At 43.9% G+C, this 22,963-nt stretch overlaps 2 protein-coding genes and 1 long non-coding RNA gene across 6 annotated transcripts; 2 read left to right on the top strand and 1 right to left on the bottom strand.

Moving 5' to 3' along the window:
* Nucleotides 1-3,706: 3,706 nt before the first annotated feature.
* Nucleotides 3,707-6,241, top strand: LOC116619467 (stearoyl-CoA desaturase 5-like). Of its 4 annotated transcripts, none has more exons than XM_048734694.1 (3): nucleotides 3,707-3,897; nucleotides 4,418-4,982; nucleotides 5,317-6,241. In XM_048734694.1, exons 2-3 carry the CDS (start codon nucleotides 4,438-4,440, stop codon nucleotides 5,759-5,761), a joined length of 990 nt encoding a protein of 329 aa, XP_048590651.1. In that variant the 5' UTR covers nucleotides 3,707-3,897; nucleotides 4,418-4,437; the 3' UTR covers nucleotides 5,762-6,241. The 4 variants fall into 4 exon arrangements, with proteins under 4 accessions (XP_048590651.1, XP_032240186.2, XP_048590653.1 ...); XM_032384295.2 differs by having other exon boundaries at nucleotides 3,707-3,936; XM_048734696.1 differs by having other exon boundaries at nucleotides 3,708-3,897; nucleotides 4,621-4,982.
* Nucleotides 6,242-8,333: 2,092 nt separating this feature from the next.
* LOC5514733 (methylcytosine dioxygenase TET2) lies at nucleotides 8,334-21,907 on the bottom strand. Its single transcript, XM_001634845.3, has 12 exons — nucleotides 20,692-21,907; nucleotides 20,483-20,581; nucleotides 19,974-20,313; nucleotides 17,301-17,388; nucleotides 16,392-16,428; nucleotides 16,268-16,324; nucleotides 15,283-15,491; nucleotides 13,666-13,810; nucleotides 13,389-13,478; nucleotides 12,489-12,629; nucleotides 11,440-12,048; nucleotides 8,334-10,977 (listed from the first exon to the last, which is right to left on the bottom strand). The coding sequence occupies exons 1-12, from the start codon at nucleotides 20,923-20,925 to the stop codon at nucleotides 9,124-9,126; spliced, it is 3,903 nt and encodes a 1,300-aa protein (XP_001634895.3). The 5' UTR covers nucleotides 20,926-21,907; the 3' UTR covers nucleotides 8,334-9,123.
* Nucleotides 18,816-19,946, top strand: LOC125573881. Its single transcript, XR_007314244.1, has 2 exons — nucleotides 18,816-19,371; nucleotides 19,839-19,946. It is a non-coding gene; the product is annotated as an uncharacterized LOC125573881 (long non-coding RNA).
* Nucleotides 21,908-22,963: the final 1,056 nt, after the last annotated feature.

The raw sequence follows: 22,963 nt of genomic DNA, 5'->3' as shown, positions 1-22,963 counted from the left end.
AGTGAGAAGTTCGATCCATATATCTTTGGCCGCGATTTGGTTCAGGTAGAGACAGACCACAAGCCGCAGGAAGCAATCGTACAGAAGTCTTTGAACGAGGCACCACAGTGCTTGCAGCGAATGCTCCTGAGGCTACAAAAATACAACTTGGAGCTTCACCACAAGAAAGGGAAAAAAATGTTCCTGGCCGACACCCTGAGCAGGGCGTATTTACCCGAAATCAACGTGACAAAGCTCACACAAGAATTGGAGCAAGTGGACCACAGGGAATCACTACCAGTATCCAAGGATCGATGGGAGCAACCCGCAGAGGCCTCGGCAAATGACCAAGTCCTACAGCAGCTGCGTGCAATGATACAACGTGGATGGTCCAGCAAAAGGTCGGACGTTCCCCAGTGCCTGTTACCATACAACGATATTCGCGATGAACTCGTTCTCCAAGGTGACATTGTATTCAAGGGGCAGCAGCTACTGGTTCCACTTTCGTTGCGCAGAGAGTAAATGGAAGTGACACATGGGAGCCACATTGGGATCGAAGCATGTATCCGAAGGGCACGCGACACACTCGACTTGTAACTGTCGTCTTGACAGTGCAACTAACAAGCACAGGTCTTACGGAGGGATTCAAGAGTTGGAGAGAATAATGAAGCGGCTCTGGCTTTGATATCGTTCTTTGTTTCTGTTTGTAAAACTCTCAACACTAGTAAACCTCTAGAATCTAGGAATCCTCTAGGAACCCGTCAAACTACAATACAAACGTTTAAGTATAGAAAGAAAGTCGACTAATGTAAGCGATTTACATGAAAATGTGAAATAATATGCAATACTTACGACTTGTGTGCTTGTGTGACTGATGTTGACTCTTGTCTAGTAATCGGGCCTAACACAGGGAAACCAAAACTACGCGGGGAGGTAGTTACACTTCTGGCCGAGAATGAGTACAGATCAAAAAGATGCGATGGTCTTGCTATAGCAGTTTGAGGGCACAAAGTACAGGCGTAATCGCAGGCATCTCCTAAAGACCAATGAAGCAGCGATACCAGAGCTGGACGATAAGTTGAGCCACTTAACCATCCAAGTGCTATCCTTCCCTATCTCACCCTCTATCACTATCTTAACCATCCAAGTGCTATCCTTCCCTATCTCACCCTCTATCACTATCTTAACCATCCAAGTGCTATCCGTCCCTATCTCACCCTCTATCGCTATATTAACCATCCAAGTGCTATCCTTCCCTATCTCACCCTCTATCGCTATCTTAACCATTTTAGTGCTATCCTTCCCTATCTCACCCTCTATCGCTATCTTAACCATCCAAGTGCTATCCTCCCCTATCTCACCCTCTATCACTATCTAAACCAACTAAATGTATCATCCTTTTCCATGACAAATATTTAGTTACCGAGGCAACCAATCCACCCTCTTACCCTTTTGACTAACAATACCAACTACTGTAAGCTCTTTCTCGTCATATTATCTATTTAAAGAGCAATCGTTTACTTTGGTCTTTTATCACAATGCAACATGCACTAAAACCACCATCATCCCTCCTCAGACCCCCGAGGAACAAGCGATTCACCAGCAACCACAACCTGGACAACATGATCGTCTGGTCATTACCTTGCAGCGGCGTAGCCAGGATTTTTAACAGGAGGGTGCCCAAAAGGCCCGGTGAAGGCATTTTCTCTTGTATTTCAGATAATGACTTATACATTTACTGTATGTTTGGCTGCTAGAAGGGAGGGGCGGGCCCCCTGGGTCACCCCCCTGGCTACCCCTCTGTCGGCTCTAAATATGTCCAACAGTAAATATGTGTAATATCAGGGGCTCATAAGTAGGGGCAATCAACTTCCTCACATTCTTGTATTATATAGGTGTCACGGCGTTTCCTTGGATCAGGCTATTTTTAGACGCGCGGATTAGCCAATCAGGGCGACCTTAGTGCTTACGTTTTGGCTGAGCTCGACTGCACGCGCAGTCTCAGACAAAAAACTGTGTTTTCTCTTCGGTACTTTGACTTTTGTTGCTCTCTTCTTCAGTGATGAATCCAACTTTATCTACGAATTTAAATTCTGGCTTGCAATTCTTTTGTTGAACAAATAAAACCGGCGGATGACTGATAAAGAAATATTCTTCCTAACTGAAATTTGCGCGTGCAGCCTCACGTCACTAGAGCGCGCGACCAGCGTCAACGTAGCTGATTGGCCGTGACACTTATATAATGGAGATGACTTATGACTTATGAACCCCTGGTATTATCTAATATGTGCAATTTATTTGCAATAATTTTACCTTTTTTTATTTTTTTAGCTCAGGAGAGAAGAGCCTCTATTACTATAATACTCGGACTGGTGACGGTGCAAAAAAATCTAGTGTCCAACGCTGTATATAACCTACCTGCCCCGGGGGGGGGGGGGGGGGGGGGGGGGGAGGGGGGATCTTCACATGTCGACCTATTAGCGATGCTCGTCGTATTTTTAGGAGTCAAAATCGAGCCTCAGGCCTATCTTCACCACCGTGTCGCGATAAGATTAAAGGCGTTAGATAGATTTTTGGTAATAACCAGATACTGTACATACTTAGGGAGTGTTCATTAAATACACCGAGGGGGGAGGAGGGAATATATTGCGGGGGTGGGGGCTCCGAAATTTTTAACCACCAAAATCGGGGGCTTCGGAAAAAAAGGTCCTCTAATGGAAAAAGAAAAAAAATTGGGGGTTCTATAAGGGGGGTACCGAAAAAAAATGTGGGGACTCTGAAATTGTGACTTGAGTAAAAATCTTCCCTCCTCCCTCCCCCTCGGTGTAATTAATGAGCACTCCCCTAGATCACGGCCTATAGGACAATTGTTATTTATTGTTATTTTATAGTGGGGAGAACAAAATATGCGCCCCTGGGGATCGTGTTACTCATTTACCGACTGCGGTTACATAGCGCGTCGTTTAATAAGCGCGTTGGCACAAAGCTACCTGGAGGGCAAATACACCCAGCTGAAGTAGAATAAGACGTTTATTCTGAAGTGACTAAGCATTAGACATCACTCTGGAGTCAAGTTTTCACTGAACATTAACCGTGCAACTAGTTTGACGCAATAGTTCTAATTTAAATCAGTTTGTCTTCCGATATTGATTAAAACGATAGCAAATGTGTGGCTTATCCTAATCCAAAGGTCTCCTAGGGGATTCCAATGCTGTGCGTTTTTACATGTGTAAAAATTGTAAAATAAAATGTGACGAAATTTTACTTAGAAGTGTTGTGCATTTTGTTCTATCTTGTGATAGTGGCAAGTCTCATAGTTTACCGCCAAAGTTCAAGAGCAAGCTTTATCAAAATACGCTCAGGCCAGTCTACGGGAAAATCCCGCGTCAATACTGGATCCTGATTGGTTGAATTATCACGCGCAAAATTCCAAATACATATTCGCCACAATTGCTTATAACAATACATTCTTCGTCCCGAGAACATTTTGAATAAGTACTTTCCTTTATGGGACCTTTTTGAATATTAGGGGGGGGCGTAGGGTGTTTTTGTATTACTGTTTTGGGAAGAAGACGTGGAATTATTGGACTTGTTGACTGATGAGTGCGTGAATTCTCCCTACCAGCGCCTGTGTCCTTGAACGACCTTTCATAACGCGCGCGTCATAAAATCGTTTGTTTACCACCGGCCTTGATTGAACGAAATATACCGGTAACGGTCTATTAATACATTTTGCATTCATTATAAAAAGACGTACGCTTGGCTCGATTTCCACAACACCAGAGGCGGCTTTTGGCAAGAAACAGGAAAAGCGGTGAAGTAACGCGAGGAAGAGTTAACCAGAGAGTTTTTCATCTTCTATAAGAAGCACAAGACTGATTTCTGACTGGTTCACTCTGGTTTCACTATCTTCGAGAAGCGAGTGAGGAATTCTTGTTGATATTGAACGCAACTCAGGTAAAATGCGTAGGCTTGTGATAGAAAAGAAAACATGAGAATAAGTTTTTCAAAAAAAGATGGAATTGAGCAAAGTTGTTTTTCCCTGTGTCGCAGTTTGTTTTAGCTGCGTTGTAATTTATTCCGAAAAAAAAGAGAACATATGCGCTGAATAAAATCACAAAAATAGTTTGATAACACTTGATTTTGTAAAACATAGAGTTCCGATGGATGATATAAAGTATTCTACATTTAAACCACCATTTTAAAGAGAAAAAAGATACATTTTATATGGAAAAATATTATTCCCTCAATATTGGCGATATCTTGTAATTATCCATTACATTATTTATCAATTGTTTCAATGTTTTAAATCCGATTATCTTCCAGCTTGTGGCAGTTATGTTCACTTTTTGTGTGAGCGCGAACTGTATTTTCTGAGACGTAAACATTGCGTGCTTTGTTACACTCTCTTTCACACACAACTCGTGCTTTCCATCAGACCCGACAAACGCGCCAAACATGCCGCCGTGTCACGCAACAACCGGAAGTGGCGAGCCGCAAGTCATGCAATCCACATCTGATGACACCAAAAACGAACACGGGAAAACCTTGCCATTCAAGCCGAAAATCGTTTGGTTAAACGTGGGTTTTATTCTGGTTCTTCACGTCATGGCCTTCTATGGGATATTTCTTCTTCCACAGCTGAAATTCTGGACGATGATTTGGACGATAGCTTGTCACTTTGCCGGCGGCTATGGCGTGACAATAGGTGCGCACCGACTGTGGGCTCACAGGACCTTCAAGGCAAAATGGCCGCTTCGCTTCGTGATTATGCTAATGAACAGCATGGCTGCGCAGAACGACATCTTCGAGTGGTCACGTGATCATCGCGTGCATCACAAGTACTCGGAGACCGATGCTGACCCCCATAATGCAAAGCGCGGGTTCTTTTTCTCTCACGTGGGCTGGCTGATGCAGAGAAAACACCCGGATGTGATACGGAAAGGGAAAGGGATTGACCTCAGCGACTTGTACGCCGACAGCGTGGTCATGTTCCAAAGGAGGTAAGTTGGAGAGGAACTGGATTTGGGGGGGGGGGGGGGGGGGGTATTTGGGGGAGGGAGAGGGGGGTACTCAAGTGTATAAGGCAGATATTCAGATAGACGGTGAAAACAGACAAAAGGAATAAACAGATAAAAGCAAAATTGTTTGGAAAACAATTAGAAAAAAAAGATGACACTTAAAAAACTAAGGGGACTTAATGTAACTTAGAGTCCGTTCAAGATCGTTGTGACAGACCGCTAAAAATAGGCAAATGCAGACAGGCAGAAAACTGACTGGCGAACAGACGGAAAGGGTATATTTACGTCAATGACACTATATATCTTCGTTCTTCAGGCATTACAAGAAAATCTCCATGTTGATGTGTGTGCTTATCCCTACGCTGGTACCCAGTCTCTGGGGCGAGTCTCTGTGGAACGCCTATTTCACATCATTCGCACTCCGTTACGTCATCACCCTCAACGTCACGTGGTGTGTCAACAGCATCGCGCACATGTGGGGCGACAAGCCTTATGACGTCACCATTAACCCAGCAGAGAACCTCTTCGTTACCTTGGCAACGTCAGGCGAGGGTTACCATAACTACCATCACACTTTTCCCCAGGACTACGCGGCTAGCGAGTTTGGTACTCGCCTCAACATGAGTACGAGGCTTATTGATATGTGGGCCGCGATGGGACTAGTCAGCGATCGAAAGGTGGTCCCCAAGGAGACGATTCGTAAGAGGATGATGCGGACTGGCGCGCTAAGGAGCTTGGGAGAAAACTGTGAAGAGGACTAAATACTTATCAGACTTCTAACATCTATACTCATACACGCATTTGCAATTAAAGAATATAACTTATTGGATATATAGATTTTTTGTATCATAGGCATGACTTTTTCATATCAAGTCCGGATAATCAAGAAAAAATAATTTATTTAATTTTGCTGAATTTGTATTTTGCGCCCTAATGTGCAACGGCTTAACCGTGGCCACAGTTTTCAGAAACTAACATAACGATGCGGGAGACGTACTTTTTGATTGACATTCACTTCAATTAGCCAATGAAGAGCTCAGGAAGCCAATGAAGTGCCCAGAGGCTCGCTTCGAAATGAGAATGATGTAACTAACGTCAGTGATATTGATAAGCTATTGTTGTTATTTATTTTCGTTGGTTGCCATGGTAGCCTGCGTTGTACTGAAAGGGGCTTTCGCTTTAAAAGGAGTATTTGGGTATGGGAGTCTATGAAAAAAATAAAAGAATTTCATATTCTTGTATATTGTATTTTTCTTACAATTCACAACAGAAAAGCACGCGTCGACATGAAGAACGCCTTGTATCTTTGCGTACGATCAATATCACTTTCCGTTAGATTTGAATTTGTCCCATTAAAATTTCGATGTATATTGTGCAGGTTCAAAATTACGTAATTTAAACCTGTTTGGGGCTTCCTCTGACCGGGGGTGAAAGGGGTGGGGGGGGGGGCTCTTTCGGCCCCCCATTCGTAACTTTTAAACCATTAGAGCTATTATGACAAAATTTTCAAAAAAATCATTTTCTGACAAAGAGGAACAACATAGCAACACAATATGACGTCATTTAAGGACATAAGGCTATAAATAGCCTATCTTTCGTAACGTTTGCATAGAACATCCAAAATCCAAATAAGTTGTCATAATCAGTTCGTATTCAAAAAGCGACCGATATTCTAAAAAAATGACTTTGTGACGTCACGATGACGTCACTTAAGTAAGCAGAAACGGGCAATATTTCTGTTTTTTTTAGATGTGTATTTCTGTATGTCTTTTTTCGATAATCTTATTATCTTGCGGTACTACACATATATTATTAGTGACACTGTTTCTATGGCAACAATATATGACACCTGTGACGTCATTGATTGGCATGGTACCTTTAAATTCTCTCCCAAAAATATTTTCTCTACATTTATTTAAAATAAAAAGGATTTGGCCAAATTTAGATGTTAGTTTAAAAACTAAACAATTTAGGAAAAGTCTTCAATTTTCAATGCTCTAGCCCTACTAGTTCAAAAATTATTACAGATCAAAGGTGCTTGGGCCTCACAAGCCCCCCCCCCCCCCCCCCCCCCCCCCCCCCCCCCCCCCCCCCGGTCTGAATAGGTTTAATCAAGCGCGAAGAAAAGTAGCGCAACAAGAACAACAAAAGTCAGTATTTATATAATATAAAGGACCATCAATATAATGTAAGGGACCGTCCGTTTATTATAAGGGGCCGCCCATATAGAATAAGGTGCCGTCCATATAGTATATGGGGCCGCCCATATAGTATAAGGGATCGCCCATGAAGTATAAGGGGCCGTCCATATGATATAAAGTAGCATCCATATAATACATGCAAGGGACCGTCTACTGGATATAAGGGACCGCCCATATAATAAAACGGACCGTCCATATAATATAACGGGCGAGCCACCCACCCCTATTGGGAAACCGGGACTAGCTGACTTGACCAACTGACTTTTACCTTCGCCTGGCTCGGGCGTATCCCAGGCCAAAGCAATCCCCCACCCTTATTAGCATCTTATGAGTAACAATGTTAAAGGGAAGAATATTACAATCAGTGCTACCTTTTGAGTCGTTCTAAAAAGGAAAGACAAGCACATCTTTGATCAAGTTTTATTACGATTACTTTGCGATGAAATGGACCTCGAAAAAAAGCCAGTACTGTTTGAGCATTTTGCGCATGCGTTAAAACTACACACCGCGGAGGGAATGTACAGTGGCTTCAAGTAGTATACAACAACCTTGAACACAAAACTATACAGTGTTAAGGATATACGTTAATCCAACTTCATACATTAAGACCACAAACTACATGAGAATGATTTATGCTATGTCGAGTACCTGTAAAGATCCAATTTAACACAGGTAAGATTAGGCTTTCAAGAATGTAGCCTCTGTCTCATACAATAATAAGCTTATGAACTTGTACACGGGATATTAGTAGAGAAGCTCTTCAGACATTCACTTAAAGCGGTAGTGTCAAAGGAAGCTTACTTCCGGGGGGCCGACGGAAACCTCAACCCACAAGGTATGGGGCAAAAGAATCTAAATTATCAGTCACATCTTCAACAAAACTTCCAATATATACACTGCTTTTACAATTTTGAAAATTTTTTCGCGTTTTCCGTTAAAAAAAATCAATCACCAGTTTACTTCCGGTCGACCACGTAACAATATCCAATGATTTTTAACGGAAAACGCGAAAAATATTTCAAAATATCGAAAGCAGTGTGTTTATTGGAAGTTTCTTTGAAGATCTGAATGATAATTTAGAGCGGATGGCCTGTTTAATATCTTGGATTTTTATAGATTCTTTTGTCTTTTAACTGTTGAGGTTTCCGTCGGACCTCCGGAAGTGAACTGGTGACAATGCGGCTTTAACTGATGACATTGCCACTTTAAGATCGACCTTGTCATTGTTCAATGTTGATTTTTAGTTTTTTTTTTAATACAAGAACAGTATGTCCGGAGTAACTTGGTTTAGAAAACTTTTACATATACACATTAGCCGTAGGTAAGTATTCGTTATTATCCAAACGAAGCATACTTGAAGTAACCAGATCCGCGAATAAAGATTATATGATCTCTAAATCCTTTGTCCCCTAAAATGTTGGGTGGTTTTTGCAGAACCCAAACTGCTTTTGATTCGATTCCCGTCACTTAATCAAAAACCCGAACTATCTCCCTCTCGCACAGCGAGAATTCACACCAAACCCCTTTAAAATGCAAGTATTATCAATATGACCCAGTGAAATAAAACAGGGAAATACATAACCCTATCGTGTACATGACGATCACGGCGAACACCACTATCGTGTACATGACGAGCACTGCGCACAACACCTAGTGTGTACATGACGAGCACTGCGCACATCACCTAGTGTGTACATAACGAGTACTTCGCACATCACCTAGTGTGTACATGATAGGTGCTGCGCACATCACCTAGTGTGTAGATGACGAGCCGGCGCACATCACCTAGTGTGTGCATGACAAGCATTGCGCAAATTCCCTAATGCATACTTGACAAGCACTACACGCGTCACCTGGTGTATATGGATTGTTAACGAAATCTAAAAACCACACCCCGTATAAAACCCCTACACTATACGAAGCTATAGCCAGTTTTGATAATGTCCTGTTACACATGTCTGCGAGTATGGTGCGACTGTAATGAGAGAGTCCATGGGATAATTGAGTCCGTTCCGGTTCGCCGTCGACATAGCCGTGAGCGTAGGGTCGCCAAAGTGTTTAGCAGAACGCAAGCAGTCGCCCGCCAGTGACGGCGGTACATAAGTCCGTGAATTGACCAGCGCGAGGTTTGACGCCAGGCCATTACTCGCGGTGAGGAGGGGATTAAACGGAGGCATAAAAAAACCGGGGTACGCCGCGAACGGGACCCCCATCTTGTAGGGGTACCCAGGAGAGCGAGTATCCATAGCGTGCTCATAAGCCCCGACGTCTGCATAGTGTCCCTTCTCCGGGAGCCCATTGCACATATGTCCCTGGTGGGCGCCATATTGTAGATGCGGCGCATAGTGCCTCGGAGGTGCATCCATGAAGGGTCTTCTCTCGGGGTATGGAGCATCGCCGCGGGGCTTCACTGAGTCCAGGTGTTTTTCGTTCGATACCGTCGCCTCTGGCGTCTTGGGTTTGGATGGTTCGGGCGGCTTATCGGTGGTGGCATCCCCTTCCCGAGTCTCAGCCGGCTTGTCGGAGCTTCCGCCGAGGATACTGTTGATGCAGAAGGAGGAGGAAGCAGATGTCCGAGGGGCAACCTCCGGCTTCTTGACCTGCACGTCTGACCCCAGCAACCTCAACACGCTGAAATTTGAACCGGAGGGCGCGGCTACCGCCTCCTCCTTCTCGCCCCTAGCGCCCTCCTCCTCTTTTACCCTAGCCACACCCATCCTAGCCTGCTGTTCATGTTCAGGTCTCGGCGATCGCTCCATGACCGGTGCGGCGTCCCCTAGAGGCATGCCGTTGCTAGGCAACTCATCCCGACGGTACTGCGACTGCCCTCGCGGCCATCCATGCAAGTGCCGCACAATATCACTTTCCCGCAGCTCCCGGAGTTTTTGTAATTGTTCCTGGGCCATCCGATCATTCGTGTAGCACCCCGGGTCTCTGGACTCATCCCGACGACCGGGCATCTCCCGAAGACCACCCTCGTTCTCCTTGGGCCTTTTCTCGGACGTTTTATCGTTGATAGGAGCCACAGTACCCGAGTTATCTTTCACCTGGTCCACCTGCCCGCTAGTCCCAGAGCCCGCCACTTTCCTAATTATAGGATGGTGATGCACCACGGAGTCCTTATCCTCTCGGGACAGCGCGGTCTCGGCCAACATGTCCAAGTACCCCGTGACAGAGGAAGTAGTTGGAGGAGGCTGTGCCCCTCCCGAAGCCACGCCCAAAGCAGCAGCCTCCGCCTTCTCCTGCTCCTCCTCCCTCTGTAGCCGCTTCCTCTCCACCTTCTGCTCCCACTCGTCCAGTCCGTGGTTCCTCGTATTCAGCTGCTTGTGCTGGTAGAACACGAGACTGATGCGAGTCGGGGACTGGCGGTGAGGGGACTTCAGGGGTGTTGTCGCATGAAGTTCCTTCTTGGCGACTTCTATTAGTAGAGAACCGTGAATAAGGGCGAGAGCGACTCCACCCATCGCCTCGTCTACCTTGAAGGGTTTCCTGGGTGGGGCCGCGTCCATGCCCTCCTCCCCCTGGGCATGGTTCTTCGATGGGGTCGAGTGGATCTGCGAGACGTTGGGACTGTTGGAGCGAATGACGGGGACGTCTTTTTCGTCCACGTATTTGATCTGTGATTGCGGTTTTTGTGAATCTGTGGTATCGCTAAAGTGATGGATAACAGTCTTTGGTTTGGTGCACTCGCCGCCGCCGTGGGTACCATTTCGGAGGGGCTCGTCTGTGTAGGGCATGTTGGGACGTGGAAGCCAAACCCCACCAGGATATTGCACCTGAAAGGAATAGCGCCATATCGAAGGTTATTTTTTGCGAACATAATCATTTCTATTATAACGTTATAATCATTATATAATCATCATGTATCATAATCGTTATACCCAAAGAAAGATTGTAGACTTGAATAGCGCTAAAAGGATAGACAATACAGACGTTATCGAGAATCCTGATTCTTAATGTTAGCAGGGTTAGTACTTCATGTAGCGACAAATAACGAGGCAGGAGCCTCCTGTTATATCTATACTTTTCAGCGCTTTTTTTAAAATCTATGTCATACTCCTTCATCCACCAAGCGCTACCAACTACTACACCTCTTTGCGTTTAAAGTTAAACTCAAATTAAGGACTATTAGCACAGCACAATAATCTTCTCCTTCTCCCCCCCCCCCCCCCCCCCCCATCCCCTCATTGTACGCCTTTTTAACTGCACGTCAGTAAGCACACCATTAATTCTCTTACATTGCGTTCGTCCCCGTATTCGACACCTTGCGGGCCGCCGTGGAAGTGCGGTCCACCATGCGTCCGGTACACGTACGGAATGTGATTCTCGTCCACCCAATGAACCTCGGACGATCGCATCCGGTCAATAAACAAATTATTACTCATGTATGGGGGGTAATACCCATATGGGCCGGCCTTATGGCCATTATAATATCCTCCCATGTAATGATTAGACGCCGGGTGGTGATGCACGACAGAGCTTGGGTAGCCATACGCTGGGTGCTTAGCAACGCCGTTGCTATGGCCGGCGTTGCCAGAGAAGTGGTCTCCAAACATTCCATCGTATCGTCCATTCATATACGGGTATTTCTCGCCTGGAGGCGGCTGTGGTAAGTCTTTCTTGGAAGTTTCCTTCTCGGAGGAGGTTTTGGCTTGGCCCTTGTCATCCTTAGACGGGGTTTTGTATCCTGGTGAAAGCCCCGGTGTCGGGGATGTGAAATGCCGAGGCATGACGTAATTGGGAGGGTCTACCGTGGTGCCGTCTTTGCTGAGGAGCTGGTAGAGCGGAAGTACATGAAGCTGCTCGTCTTCTGGTTGGGCGCAACCAGGCTTGAGCAGCGTGCAAACCTACGGGGATAAGCACGCGTGTCAACATCCGGGAACTTTGATGAAAATGGCGGGGGGGAAATGAGGGAACTTCTGAAAAATGGCGGGAATTTAAAAGCCTGCAGTGTGACGCTCGTGTCATTATCTATGAAGTTTTTGGTAAGTGGAAGGAAGAAATCACGTGTTATTATTCGGGACCTATGTGAAAAAGCGCGTTATTTACTGAAAATTTACTGAAACTTTACTGAAAACGCGTGTTATTATCCGGGATCTTTGTTAAAAACGGCGTGAATAAAATGAGTGTAAAACACGCGTATAATTACCCATGAACTTGGTCGAAAAAAGGGGAATTTTATTTTTTACAAGGGCGAGCACGTACGACACGCAAAGAGCTCAATACATGCATAGGCATTCAATTATACGCATGCGTGACTTAATATTATGAGGCAGCTGTCACTCACCACAGTGGCGCCACCGTCCATGTTCTGCTTGTCACGGTGACTGTGGGCGCAGAAGTCCATGCAACACGTGACCCCGCTGAAGGGCCGCCCCACAGCGCTGTGGCCGATACGACACTCGTCACCATTGCGCTCTTCTCTTGTCTGAAAACGAGTCAAATTCCGGTGTGTGGTAAGGTGAGGATTAAAGGGATGTTTATACTATATCACACCCTTATTTAATCAAATCGGATAAAAGCTTATATTTTTGACTCGGACCAAGAATGTTTCCGGATAATGTATGAGAACCACAGCATGGAATACGCCTTGAATACGTTAGAGACACGAAGCCGCAAATGGAAGTCGTACGCAAAGGCGTGTTCTTTCGTATAGACGCTAAACCAGCATAACCGATTCGAAAATGAGAAGTATGGATGTGTGTCCGTTTGACGGAAATTCTTTTTGTTAAAATAAAATGCAAAGAAGGCCAATCACGTCGCCATTTTATGCTCCCGCTCACACAAAGTCACAGAGTCACACAAAGAATCCATTTCCATCGGCTAATTCAAGCGAGTAACTGAGAAACTTCCAATCAAATATCATTAATAAGGTATCAGATTTCAATCATGGATGGTCATTTTAAATTTTACTTGCAAATATTTGTATTTTCAATTTATTTCCATGGTGCGATGCTTCAACTGACTGGTTGTCGATTATTTTTTTCATCAAATATTTTGAAAATAAAAGCCTCTCGCCGATTCTATAGATAGATAGTACAAAGGGATATCCAAAAGCCATTCTACGTGGACGTATTTCTCGTTTTCATGACAACAATGTAAATACCAAGTTGACGTACTGATGCTATACGTTGGTTTTTTTTTAGAAATGTTTTTTTTAGAAAGGAAGTAAAGAATAGGAATGTACCTGGTTGGCAAATGCGACTGGAGCTGCCTTGGAGTAAATCGGAGCGATTTCAGTAGCGATTCCTTCGAGAATTCGCTCCAATGTTTCCTCCTGCATAATAAAAAAATGAGATTTTAGAACAAATGCATCTTTTATCTACCCTGGGTACCAGACGCTCCGAGCTTCTGTTGTTCAATTCATTAGGTTTAATTAACGTCGTAGCCATACCATTTCTTCGTTTTAGGTTCTTATCAAATCATGTCTACATAATTCATCTAATAGGATTTCCTTTGCTTACTTTTGACGAATCAAGCAGTTTGTATTTTCTCGGGCTTTTACTCCTGGCGAATTTGCAGCCATTGAAATACATGTTCCACGAACAGCCAAATGAGAAAGAGGCGCCACAAGTGTCCTCTCCCACCCCCTGACAGGCGCACGATTTGCTGTAAGGCAAACGAATACACATGTTTAACTAATTGTGGTGGAGTACAAATAAGCTGAAAAATTTCCGAAATAGAACGACTCGCGAAAAAACTCCACGTTTATATCAAATTCGTCACTCATTGAGATTGGTCAGTCTAAGAAGGAGTCTATGCAAGACGCAAATTCGTCACTCATTGCGATTGGTCAGTCTAAGAAGGAGTCTATGTAAGACGCATAGTGATTGGCCAGTACGGGCGGAAATGTATAAGAGTAACTCGAGTAACCGTGCCTTGCCTACGGAGAAGATCAATAACACTTGCGCGCGAATAGTTGTCTCGAGTTGTCGACATATTAGAAGAATATCACGTGCGCACCTGACCCTATAAACGCACGCATTAGTGCAATTCACCCCCTAAAATCATCCATCATCCCCTCCCCCCCTTCTAGTCCTCACGAAGCTGTACAGGCACACAAGTTTTAACTTCAGTTACAACTGGATCATCTTCTATTGCATAATACACAAAAGTCAACCATCGTTAACCACAAGTTCCAGTTGTGATCCTTTTTGTAGGAGACATGTACCAAGGATTTGCCAAGGGAAATGTGCAGTCTTTAGGTATCATATAAAAAAGGAAAATCCTTGAATTCTAAAATTACGCACTTTTGAAACACTTTTTGGGAGGGGAGGGGCGACATGGCAGAAAAACATGACATGACGTTTCCAATAAGCTCATGTCACATCAAATAAGGTGGAAAATTCCCCTAAGTACTTAGTAAGCGTAATGACAAAAGAAATATCAAATGCGCCTTTTTTTTAAATGATGAAAAAATGGCATTGAAATTTGAGCTTTTTATCCCTGTGCTCTTACACTGTTTATAGCGCAAAATATAGGGATATGCATTTTGGCCTCACATCATTTGTGTTTTGAAAAGGGAAAATCAGTCCAGAATACAAGGAACTGATATTTATTGTAAGAAATTGTGTCCAAGTCCAAGTGCGCATGTTCAAGGTTTTTCCAACATAACGGAGATATAAGTCTTTTTCTTGAATTTTGATCTTACATGGCAATTTGACGACAGAGCGTCAGGGACAGAGCGTCAGGTGTGTGACAAGTCCCCAGGTGTGTGACAAGTCCCCAGGTGTGTGACAAGTCCCCAGGTGTGTGACAAGTCCCCAGGTGTGTGACAAGTAGAGCTTGAGCCCCCCTTTTCTTGTTGAGGGTCGGGGCTTCCACCCTTTCCCAGACAGCCTCTTTTAAACTCCCCTTCTTCTCGAATCACGCTCAAGGTCTAGGATCCTTTGATGGTTTCGGTTAAAACGTCAAATTTCCATGTAAGATCAAAACTTCAGAAATAGACTTATAATTCCGTTATTAAGTATCTAGATGTCTGACAACATTCATGTTCATTCTTTTCGGTCATGTCGGGAGAGGCGTGAATCCCACTGTTATGCGCCTGCGTAGTGTGGTCTTACAGCCTGTTATTGTCTTACCTGTCATTTAGTCCACATCTGCGTATGGTTGGTGCAGCATTCTCAGGTATGAGCCCAGACAGCTCCTTGTAGAGGGAGTGGCCACGCTCTTCCGAAATACCCTCCCATATCACGACAGATGTGACAACCAGGGCCATACTACAGTGATGACCTGGTCTCTTGCGCACAAGGACAAGCACTTTTTCATCATTTCCAGATCTCCTGATAACCTATAAAATAATGAGAACTAATTGCAGCAAATTGATTGTACAATTAAAAGATATAATGAGAAGTTTATATACCCCTCCTATCAAAAATACCCTTGATTCATACCATTCTCCCTCCCTCCCTCCTCTATTCCCCTCTCTCCTATCCCCCTCTTCTGCTTCACACATCATTCCAATCTAAACATCCTTTCCTTACCTTTCCGCTTCTCCCTTCCCACCAACACCAATCCCCTACCCTCACTCCATCCCCTCCTACCCCTGCCACGCCTTCCCTCCTATACACCCATTCCCTCCCTTTTCATCATTGTGTACCCAGGATTTGCTGAGGGGTGCGAAGTCATACAGTAGCTATCATATGGAAAAACAATAGTATTTAAAGATTCCTTAATAAGAATCATATCAAGAAAATTTAGCCAAAAATTGTTGTTTTTGCCAAACGCGGTCACTTCCATATAAGAAAACTAATATATTTCTTATTTAGAAAAACTGCACGATTCTTGTCATTTTTTAGGTTGCCGTACCGCAGGTGCTTCCTAAACATCATGACTGATAATCAGAAGAAAAAAACAGTGATTGTGACCATCCTTGGTCAATGGAGAAAGTATCTGAAAAGTAACTAAGATTCCTTGGTACCAGGACCCCCAAAACGACAACGTTTTCTTCATATGGACCCACTTTTTGGCTGCCAGGGGGGGGGGGTGGACCCTGTGCACCCCCCTGTGTACACGCCTGCCTTTCACATGATTCCCCCCTCAATTTTTGCCTTCAGACATACTCACCCATCTTGCTATTGGACAACCTTGAGCATTCCTGCCTTCTTTGTTAGTGTATATGATCTTGAAGAGAAAATGATGTATACTCACAACATGTTTCACATAAAAAAAGAAAATTAACAGCACTTACCAACTCTATTCTTAAGGCTTTGCCTTTAATTCCAAATCTGAAAAAACAAAAATAACGACTTAGTGAATCTGAACCTATCAGTTATTTCAATTAATTTTGCAATAATGTTGAGATACACAATCAATACATTAGAATGTTAAGGCCAGTGATTATTCTGAAGCCATTGTCAGGTAGTTTAATGAGTAAGTAAAGTGCTACAATCTACTCTGAGATACCTGGAAATATTGGCATTCCAAAAATTTGGCAACAAAAGAAGCAGTCTCCTAGGGAGATCTGGCCATTGATGACAGAGCAAAAAAATGGCATGAAATTTTTCAATTCTCAATATATAAGCTCCAGATTCCGCATACAAGGAGTTCCTCTGAACAAAAGCTTAAAACCAAATTTAAAAGAAATTTATAAGTTATGAAATTTAGATATTAGCAAGCAAAGTTGGCTTAATTTCTGATCAGAGCCCAACTTCTTCCTAAAAACAAGGAGAATTCGTACTTTGAACATTTGAAAATTGCGCTTCAAGCCTCATATCTCGAAGACGAATCCATTAGAAATAAACACATTTTGATATGTTGGTTTACATAACATAAGGAACCTCTATGCAAAAATTCAAGCTTACCAACGTTAACCAGACCTTATTTTGGGAAAACTTGCCATTTTTTGGCTCTGTCGACCATTGATTATAGCGGAAGATCCCAAAGATCCGTGGGGCAAGGGATGGTTGTGTTAGATAGCATAAACAAGCAATAAAAAAGCCAATAACAAATTATGCAATTGTCAACAATGAATAAAAGGGCAGACATTAAAACTTTGGCAGCTTTTGATGAAAGATGCACACAATAAGACAATGGGTGCTGTCTTAAAAGTTTCATTGAAAGGAGGAAGCATAAAATATATTTAAATATCCAGATATACCTTTGTTCAAGCATACCCCTCAGGGAATCATAGTCGGCAGCTCCGCCCATTTGCCCATATAATGGTGGCCCCTCCTCTTTAGTGAAAACTGCAACAAGCAATCAAAAATTTTAGGCATTAAGAGACAGTTGCTCGGGATAATACATGCAATATTTATTTCAATTTTTCTTTCATTCTTTTCACATTGTTTGGACTTCTGATTCTTGATTTTGACCATGAAGAGATCAGATGTTTACAGTTTTGGTAAATTCAATATAAAAAGGAAAATGCTCTTGAAAGTGTGAAAAAACATCTACAAAACTGAAAGGCACAGCAACAGACATTATCTTTAACTGTCTGACTGCTTTAGGTTTTTCAAATATTGCCTTCATTAGCACTTCAATAGTATAATGAATATGCATAACAATAAAAGAAAAGGCAGCAAGAAAATAAATCAAGGAAGTCTGGGCCAGAAGGGAATAAATTGTATTCAAAATCTTTCAATAAGCTAAAGAGAGAATAATAATGTTTCTTAGAAACACTCCTTACTGATAACTATCTGAAAAAACCTTTTTTGTAAGGACAAAATGAGAGTTATATTGGAAATATCATTTTGTTGGTAATTTAGAAAAGACTATCAGGGTTTATACTGTATACCCATTAAGGCTTTGGCTGTGTCACCACAAAAAATTTTGAATCAAATTTCATGCTTTCAACCATTTATGCTGTCTTTAAGAAGCCAATCAATTGTCAGTTGGGATTTTTCTTAAAAAAATATATCCAAAGTACAATTACTAATGAGGTGCTCTGCATACAAGTGCTATAATACACAAGCATAGTGCTAAAGTGCCTAACGGCCGCGACCAAGGATTAGGAGAATTTGTGACACATGATCGGCCAAGCACAAACGCGCCATCTGAGAAGGCATTTCAGTGCTCGTCTTGATCCTGAGCACTAGAATGGCTTCTCGAAAAAAAACAGTACCTTAAGATAAATATTTTCGTGTTTTTACAAAGAAAATTTTTGTTATGGCTTCTTGCTTGAATAATAAACGGTACCAAAAAATGTTTAGCGGCGGCAAAACAGGATGTTTTTAGTTGGGAGAAAAATGACACGAAGAAACGGGTACATAGACAGATGGCCCCACTGCATAATAACACCATAAGTGCAGATATATTGTGTTAAATGGTTGTTTGTTTTTTGTTATCACTAGAAAGGAGCAGAAGGGGGGAAAAGATAATTACGAAGGCGAGTCAGTCTGTGCACGTTGAAACACCGTTTCGTTTTACAGACACGGTTTTGTAATCATAAAATTCGCATTTCGTTTCGTATTAAAGAGAACTCCAGGGGGTCTCACTCTCCCATGACAGAGTGCCCTGGAGTGGTTAGCGCTAAGGCAGCTTGTAAGAAGCGCTGATACGGCGCGTTTTGTATAATTTACGAGATTGAAAGCGACGTAATAGCTAAAGAAACCGCGTTTGCCTGGCTTGTTTCCTGTTCATTTCTCGTACCGTGCATAATTCATGTATCCATTAGACGAACGCGCGTGGTAGCACGGAAAGTGTTCGAAGAGAACTATAGAAGGGGCGATCAGTGACTCTATTGTTATGTGTCAGTCCGCAATTAAAAGTTACGTCTGAGAGGTCGTTAAAGGCGAAATTATGCGCGAACTCGATCATAATCAATGATGCATGAGGCCGCGATGAGTTCTACCGAGTGAGTTTCAGTCAACAATATTCAAAGCCTTATGCAAACAACTTGATTAAGTAAACGCGATGGAAAAATATCACGCGCCGAGCAACGCCGCACTGCATGGGCCACAGTTGGCTAAAAAACTTAATTACTGACTGCGATAGAGCTGGCAGAAAGACACGGTGCACACGAAATCGAAACAGCATGCGCCAATCTTACTCCCGGAAGATACGTGCAAATAATCTGATTCCCGTTGGAAGTAATTCTTGCCAAGTTCTTCGCCCGTCAATCAGTCCGCAAAAGGTGGATGTATAGAGGCTTGTTTGTGGCTTTAGGAGGCTTTCTTTGGATTAGGCATTTCGTTGGAGGATTGCGTAGCGCAAGTGGAGATAATGCACAAGTATTTATCACATCTTCCTACGCGCGCAAAGGTGTATTGCTCTAATCGGTTATCTAGAGTCGGGCGCGGGTTGAGTACGTTTATCTACTGCCCTTCGTCTGAGAACGAAAACCCTCTTTTTAAACAAACTCTCTGATCCATGTTAACGGATCCCAGGTGATAGATGAAGATTCAAGAGCGCGCATAATGTAATTAGGCTGACAGCATTAGCTATGTTCTCCTCTTAGTTGACCGGCATATCACAAGCCCGGCACGGACTAGCATTTGCCCTATCAAAAAACTCGACACAATTTAATAAATTTTCCATCGAGCGCGCTGGTCTAATCTCCAATTAGTTCGGTTTAAAATATCAAACAATAGCTCGTCGGTACGGGTAAATGCGTTCTCACGCTATCAAGAAAAGCAAGTCCCGTCCCATCTTCCAATCGACCGGAATTAGCACTTATGATTTCAACTCTCGCTTTCAGCTGTATATCAAGACATTTATAGGCTGCTGAGAACTCACTCTAACCAACGCCAAACCCCCGCTGTACACCAAACTACAAACCGATAGAAATAAATCCCAATTCTTTGTGTGTAATGATTATCGATTTAGCGCGTACCTTGGCAGTTACATGGGGCAACTTCGCCGTCGTCCCCTACGCGTTGTTCGGGGGGTTTTGCCGGAGATTCTGGCTCGGGCTTGGGGAGTGTGGATTCGCACGAGCGGGCGATCACTGCTGGCTCGTCTACCTCGGGGCACGGCTGAACCGGTGATGTGGCGACAAGCATCTCGCTAACAGGAGACGGCAGAGTCTGTTCGTTCTTGTCGTCTTTGCATTCAGGGCTCGCTGGCTTGGATTCTACCTCTTCGTCTGTGTCCATATGAGTGTTAAAAGGTTGCGGTTTGTTCTCGCGCTCGTTCGAATCGCTCATTCCTTCATTTTCATCGCTGTCTGGAGTCTAAAATTAACCACAGAATGTAGAAATATTAGTGCGTGCTTTGCGTCGGTAAACGCACCGGACCTATCGGTAAATACCTCGGACTCGAGTCCTTCACTTAAACACCTTGGCAGCTATCCTTTGAGTTAAATGTGGGGGCGAAAACCTTAAGTGAGGCAAAAAGACTTACGGATTTTTCGTTGCTCACGCGACTAGATTGCGACGCTGGTGGCGAGTCGTCGAGATCTTGCCTCTGCGCGCTGCTACTATCACGGTTTGAGCTAGACTTCTGCAATAAATCGAAACGCAATTCCTTAGTTTGCGCGTTCGAGTACAAACACATTAAATACAACTCGATTTACAGCTCCAATAGGTACACTAGAGAATTGGGAATCGTACCTTTCGTAGCTGAACGCATTTGCGATACTTGCATATCTGGTGGCCTGTTTTACGGTTTACACAGTTGCTACAATCTCCACAGTTCACCTTACGAGTGCACGGTTCACAAACACCGCAGCGACGTCGCTTTTTTCTCGGCACAGATTCATCGTAATCAGGAACTGAGCTCATACGCTTTTCCCTGTGTTCCCCACGCTTGGACTTTGGCGGTTCTTCCGTACCAGCTCCCATCATGGATCGTGTTATCGAAGAACGTAAACCAAACAATGTTCGCGAAGCTGTACTAGCGGTCACAAGCGATCCGTAACGTGAGTCTGATCATCCCTCTCACGAGCCTTGAGCGCGTGAATACAAGCTCAGCGAGTAATTCCAAAATTTAACGCCTCAGCTATAATCACACGAGGTGCAGGAGTTCTGAAAACACGTTTGAGATGTTGAATTCACGTTACTTGAGACGCCGGCGTGCGATTTGAGCGGGCGAACTTGACGAGCTCCCAGACGGGCTGCGATCACAAGCACAATTCACGCTGTACCTCATCAACACGGCGACTAACCAACCAGAATGCTCGGTAGGTGGGTCCAACCACTCGACAGACGAACAAATACAACTCCCACGTGGGTATACGAGCGCTGCGATGCGTGACTTGTGAGCTTGCGCACTGCGCGAACTGTCTGCTTTCGCACTCAATAAATGGAAATCGTAAAGCCACGATTGACCACCGCAGACAAAACTAACTCGAGCTTTGAATGGCGAGCAGTGCTATGAACATTGCGGGCAATTCCCAAAAGACTTTTATCTGTAAAGCCATAAAAGTAATCAGTATAGGAGACGCGAGGTAGTCGGATTTTCAGTTCAAGAGCCAAGTAGACGCTCAGGACTGATCACCGCTTCGATTGCTTTGAAAATCAACACGTCGGGCTGAGGCGTGCATTTCTCTTCAAGGCACGCACTGGGAAATAATAATAAATATGCTTTTAAGGTGCACGGATGGATTTCCTATGTGTGTCTCGGCAAGTTCGGGCTTTGACGCGTTCCTAGTTTCGCAGTCCGTAGGGTTAATCGCGAAATCGATATGCTAAAGTTGGGAGACAAAACGACGTCTTAGCTTGTCTGGCTTGAAGGGGTTTGATAACAGATGTAGCAGCGATCGAACGAGCCCTTCACACTTTGCGTGCAAACGTGCGCCCAAGTTTACCCCCAGATCTTTCCGTAATACTCAAGGATTGATAAATAAACGAGCTGTGAACGCGGCCAACCGTGAACGTTAACAAAAGACCCCCCAGCGCTTGTACTTTTCAATCTTGATCGCCCCTGCCATGCGAGAGCTTTGACACAATCGCGCGCAAACACTTCGCGAAACCCGTGCCGACAAAACCCTTATCAGCGAGATCTACAATTCGCGGCGCAGATAACCAAACAGATTATTGCTGAACGCAAAGTAGAGAGAGCGAGAGAAATTGGTGTATTGGCTGCATTACGTAGTGAAATAACTCGATTTAGTTGAACGCACGTCTCCTTTTCAAGACTTGTATTGAACGCGCGTCTCGTCCCCGCTTTGCGGTTTACGTTGGCACTCGTCTCTTGTTTTGACAAGCCGCCTCAAGGACTGACATCCTTTTGACTTGTTTTATTATCGCTTTCCAAAGTCGCACTAGATTAGCCATCTCTATGGCAACCCCTCGGCAGATTGATCGTTTCCATGGTAACCCGGCGAAGTCCCCTCGTCTGCCTCCAGGTGTAACGAGCTGGTTTCCGGCCTTTGCGTCTTGAAGCGCGGCGAACTACCGTGAAATACGCGTATTTTCGCACGACGTTCATTAGCAACTCTGATTTGTCATAGGATGGTGTCGAGAAATAGGTTGCGCTTACTATAATGGTAATAATTTTATTTAACACGCTAAGGCTTCAAATACGACGTGTTCAGATTGCGGTGGCGCGGAATGGTACTTATATTTACATATAATCAGTACGCCCTAGACGTTTCCGTCAATTCTGACTAGAAGCGATAACTTAAATGCGATGCGGATTGTCCAATGCAGTTATTCATTTATGCCCAGCCACGACCCCAAGACATCTTTTGGCTAAGCTATCAAAGTAAGAATCACGCAGGTTGGACCTCTCGTCTCCGCGCTTACAACATAATTGCTTTACCATACATTCGCGAACCCACTTCCGGCAACGTACTTCATAATCGAATTACTTCAACGTACCCAAGCGATAAGAGCTAGACTTAATTTCAGGTTCGCAAAGCTGGTACACTGCCATCATAAT

This window comes from Nematostella vectensis, chromosome 11 (assembly GCF_932526225.1).
Source record: "Nematostella vectensis chromosome 11, jaNemVect1.1, whole genome shotgun sequence".
Classification (NCBI taxonomy): domain Eukaryota; kingdom Metazoa; phylum Cnidaria; class Anthozoa; order Actiniaria; family Edwardsiidae; genus Nematostella; species Nematostella vectensis.
This window is presented reverse-complemented; position numbering and strand designations above follow the sequence as displayed.

What these genes read in the sequence shown, in the direction of transcription:
- LOC116619467 (XM_048734694.1), top strand. Translation starts at nt 4,438, where the DNA reads ATGCCGCCGTGTCACGCAACAACCGGAAGTGGCGAGCCGCAAGTCATG. An exon ending in GTGGTCATGTTCCAAAGGAG is followed by an intron (nt 4,983 to 5,316) that starts GTAAGTTGGAGA and finishes TTCGTTCTTCAG; the next exon opens with GCATTACAAGAAAATCTCCA.
- LOC5514733 (XM_001634845.3), bottom strand. Translation starts at nt 20,925, where the DNA reads ATGATGGGAGCTGGTACGGAAGAACCGCCAAAGTCCAAGCGTGGGGAA. An exon ending in AATGCGTTCAGCTACGAAAG is followed by an intron (nt 20,582 to 20,691) that starts GTACGATTCCCA and finishes GATTTATTGCAG; the next exon opens with AAGTCTAGCTCAAACCGTGA. An exon ending in GCGTGAGCAACGAAAAATCC is followed by an intron (nt 20,314 to 20,482) that starts GTAAGTCTTTTT and finishes GGTTAATTTTAG; the next exon opens with ACTCCAGACAGCGATGAAAA.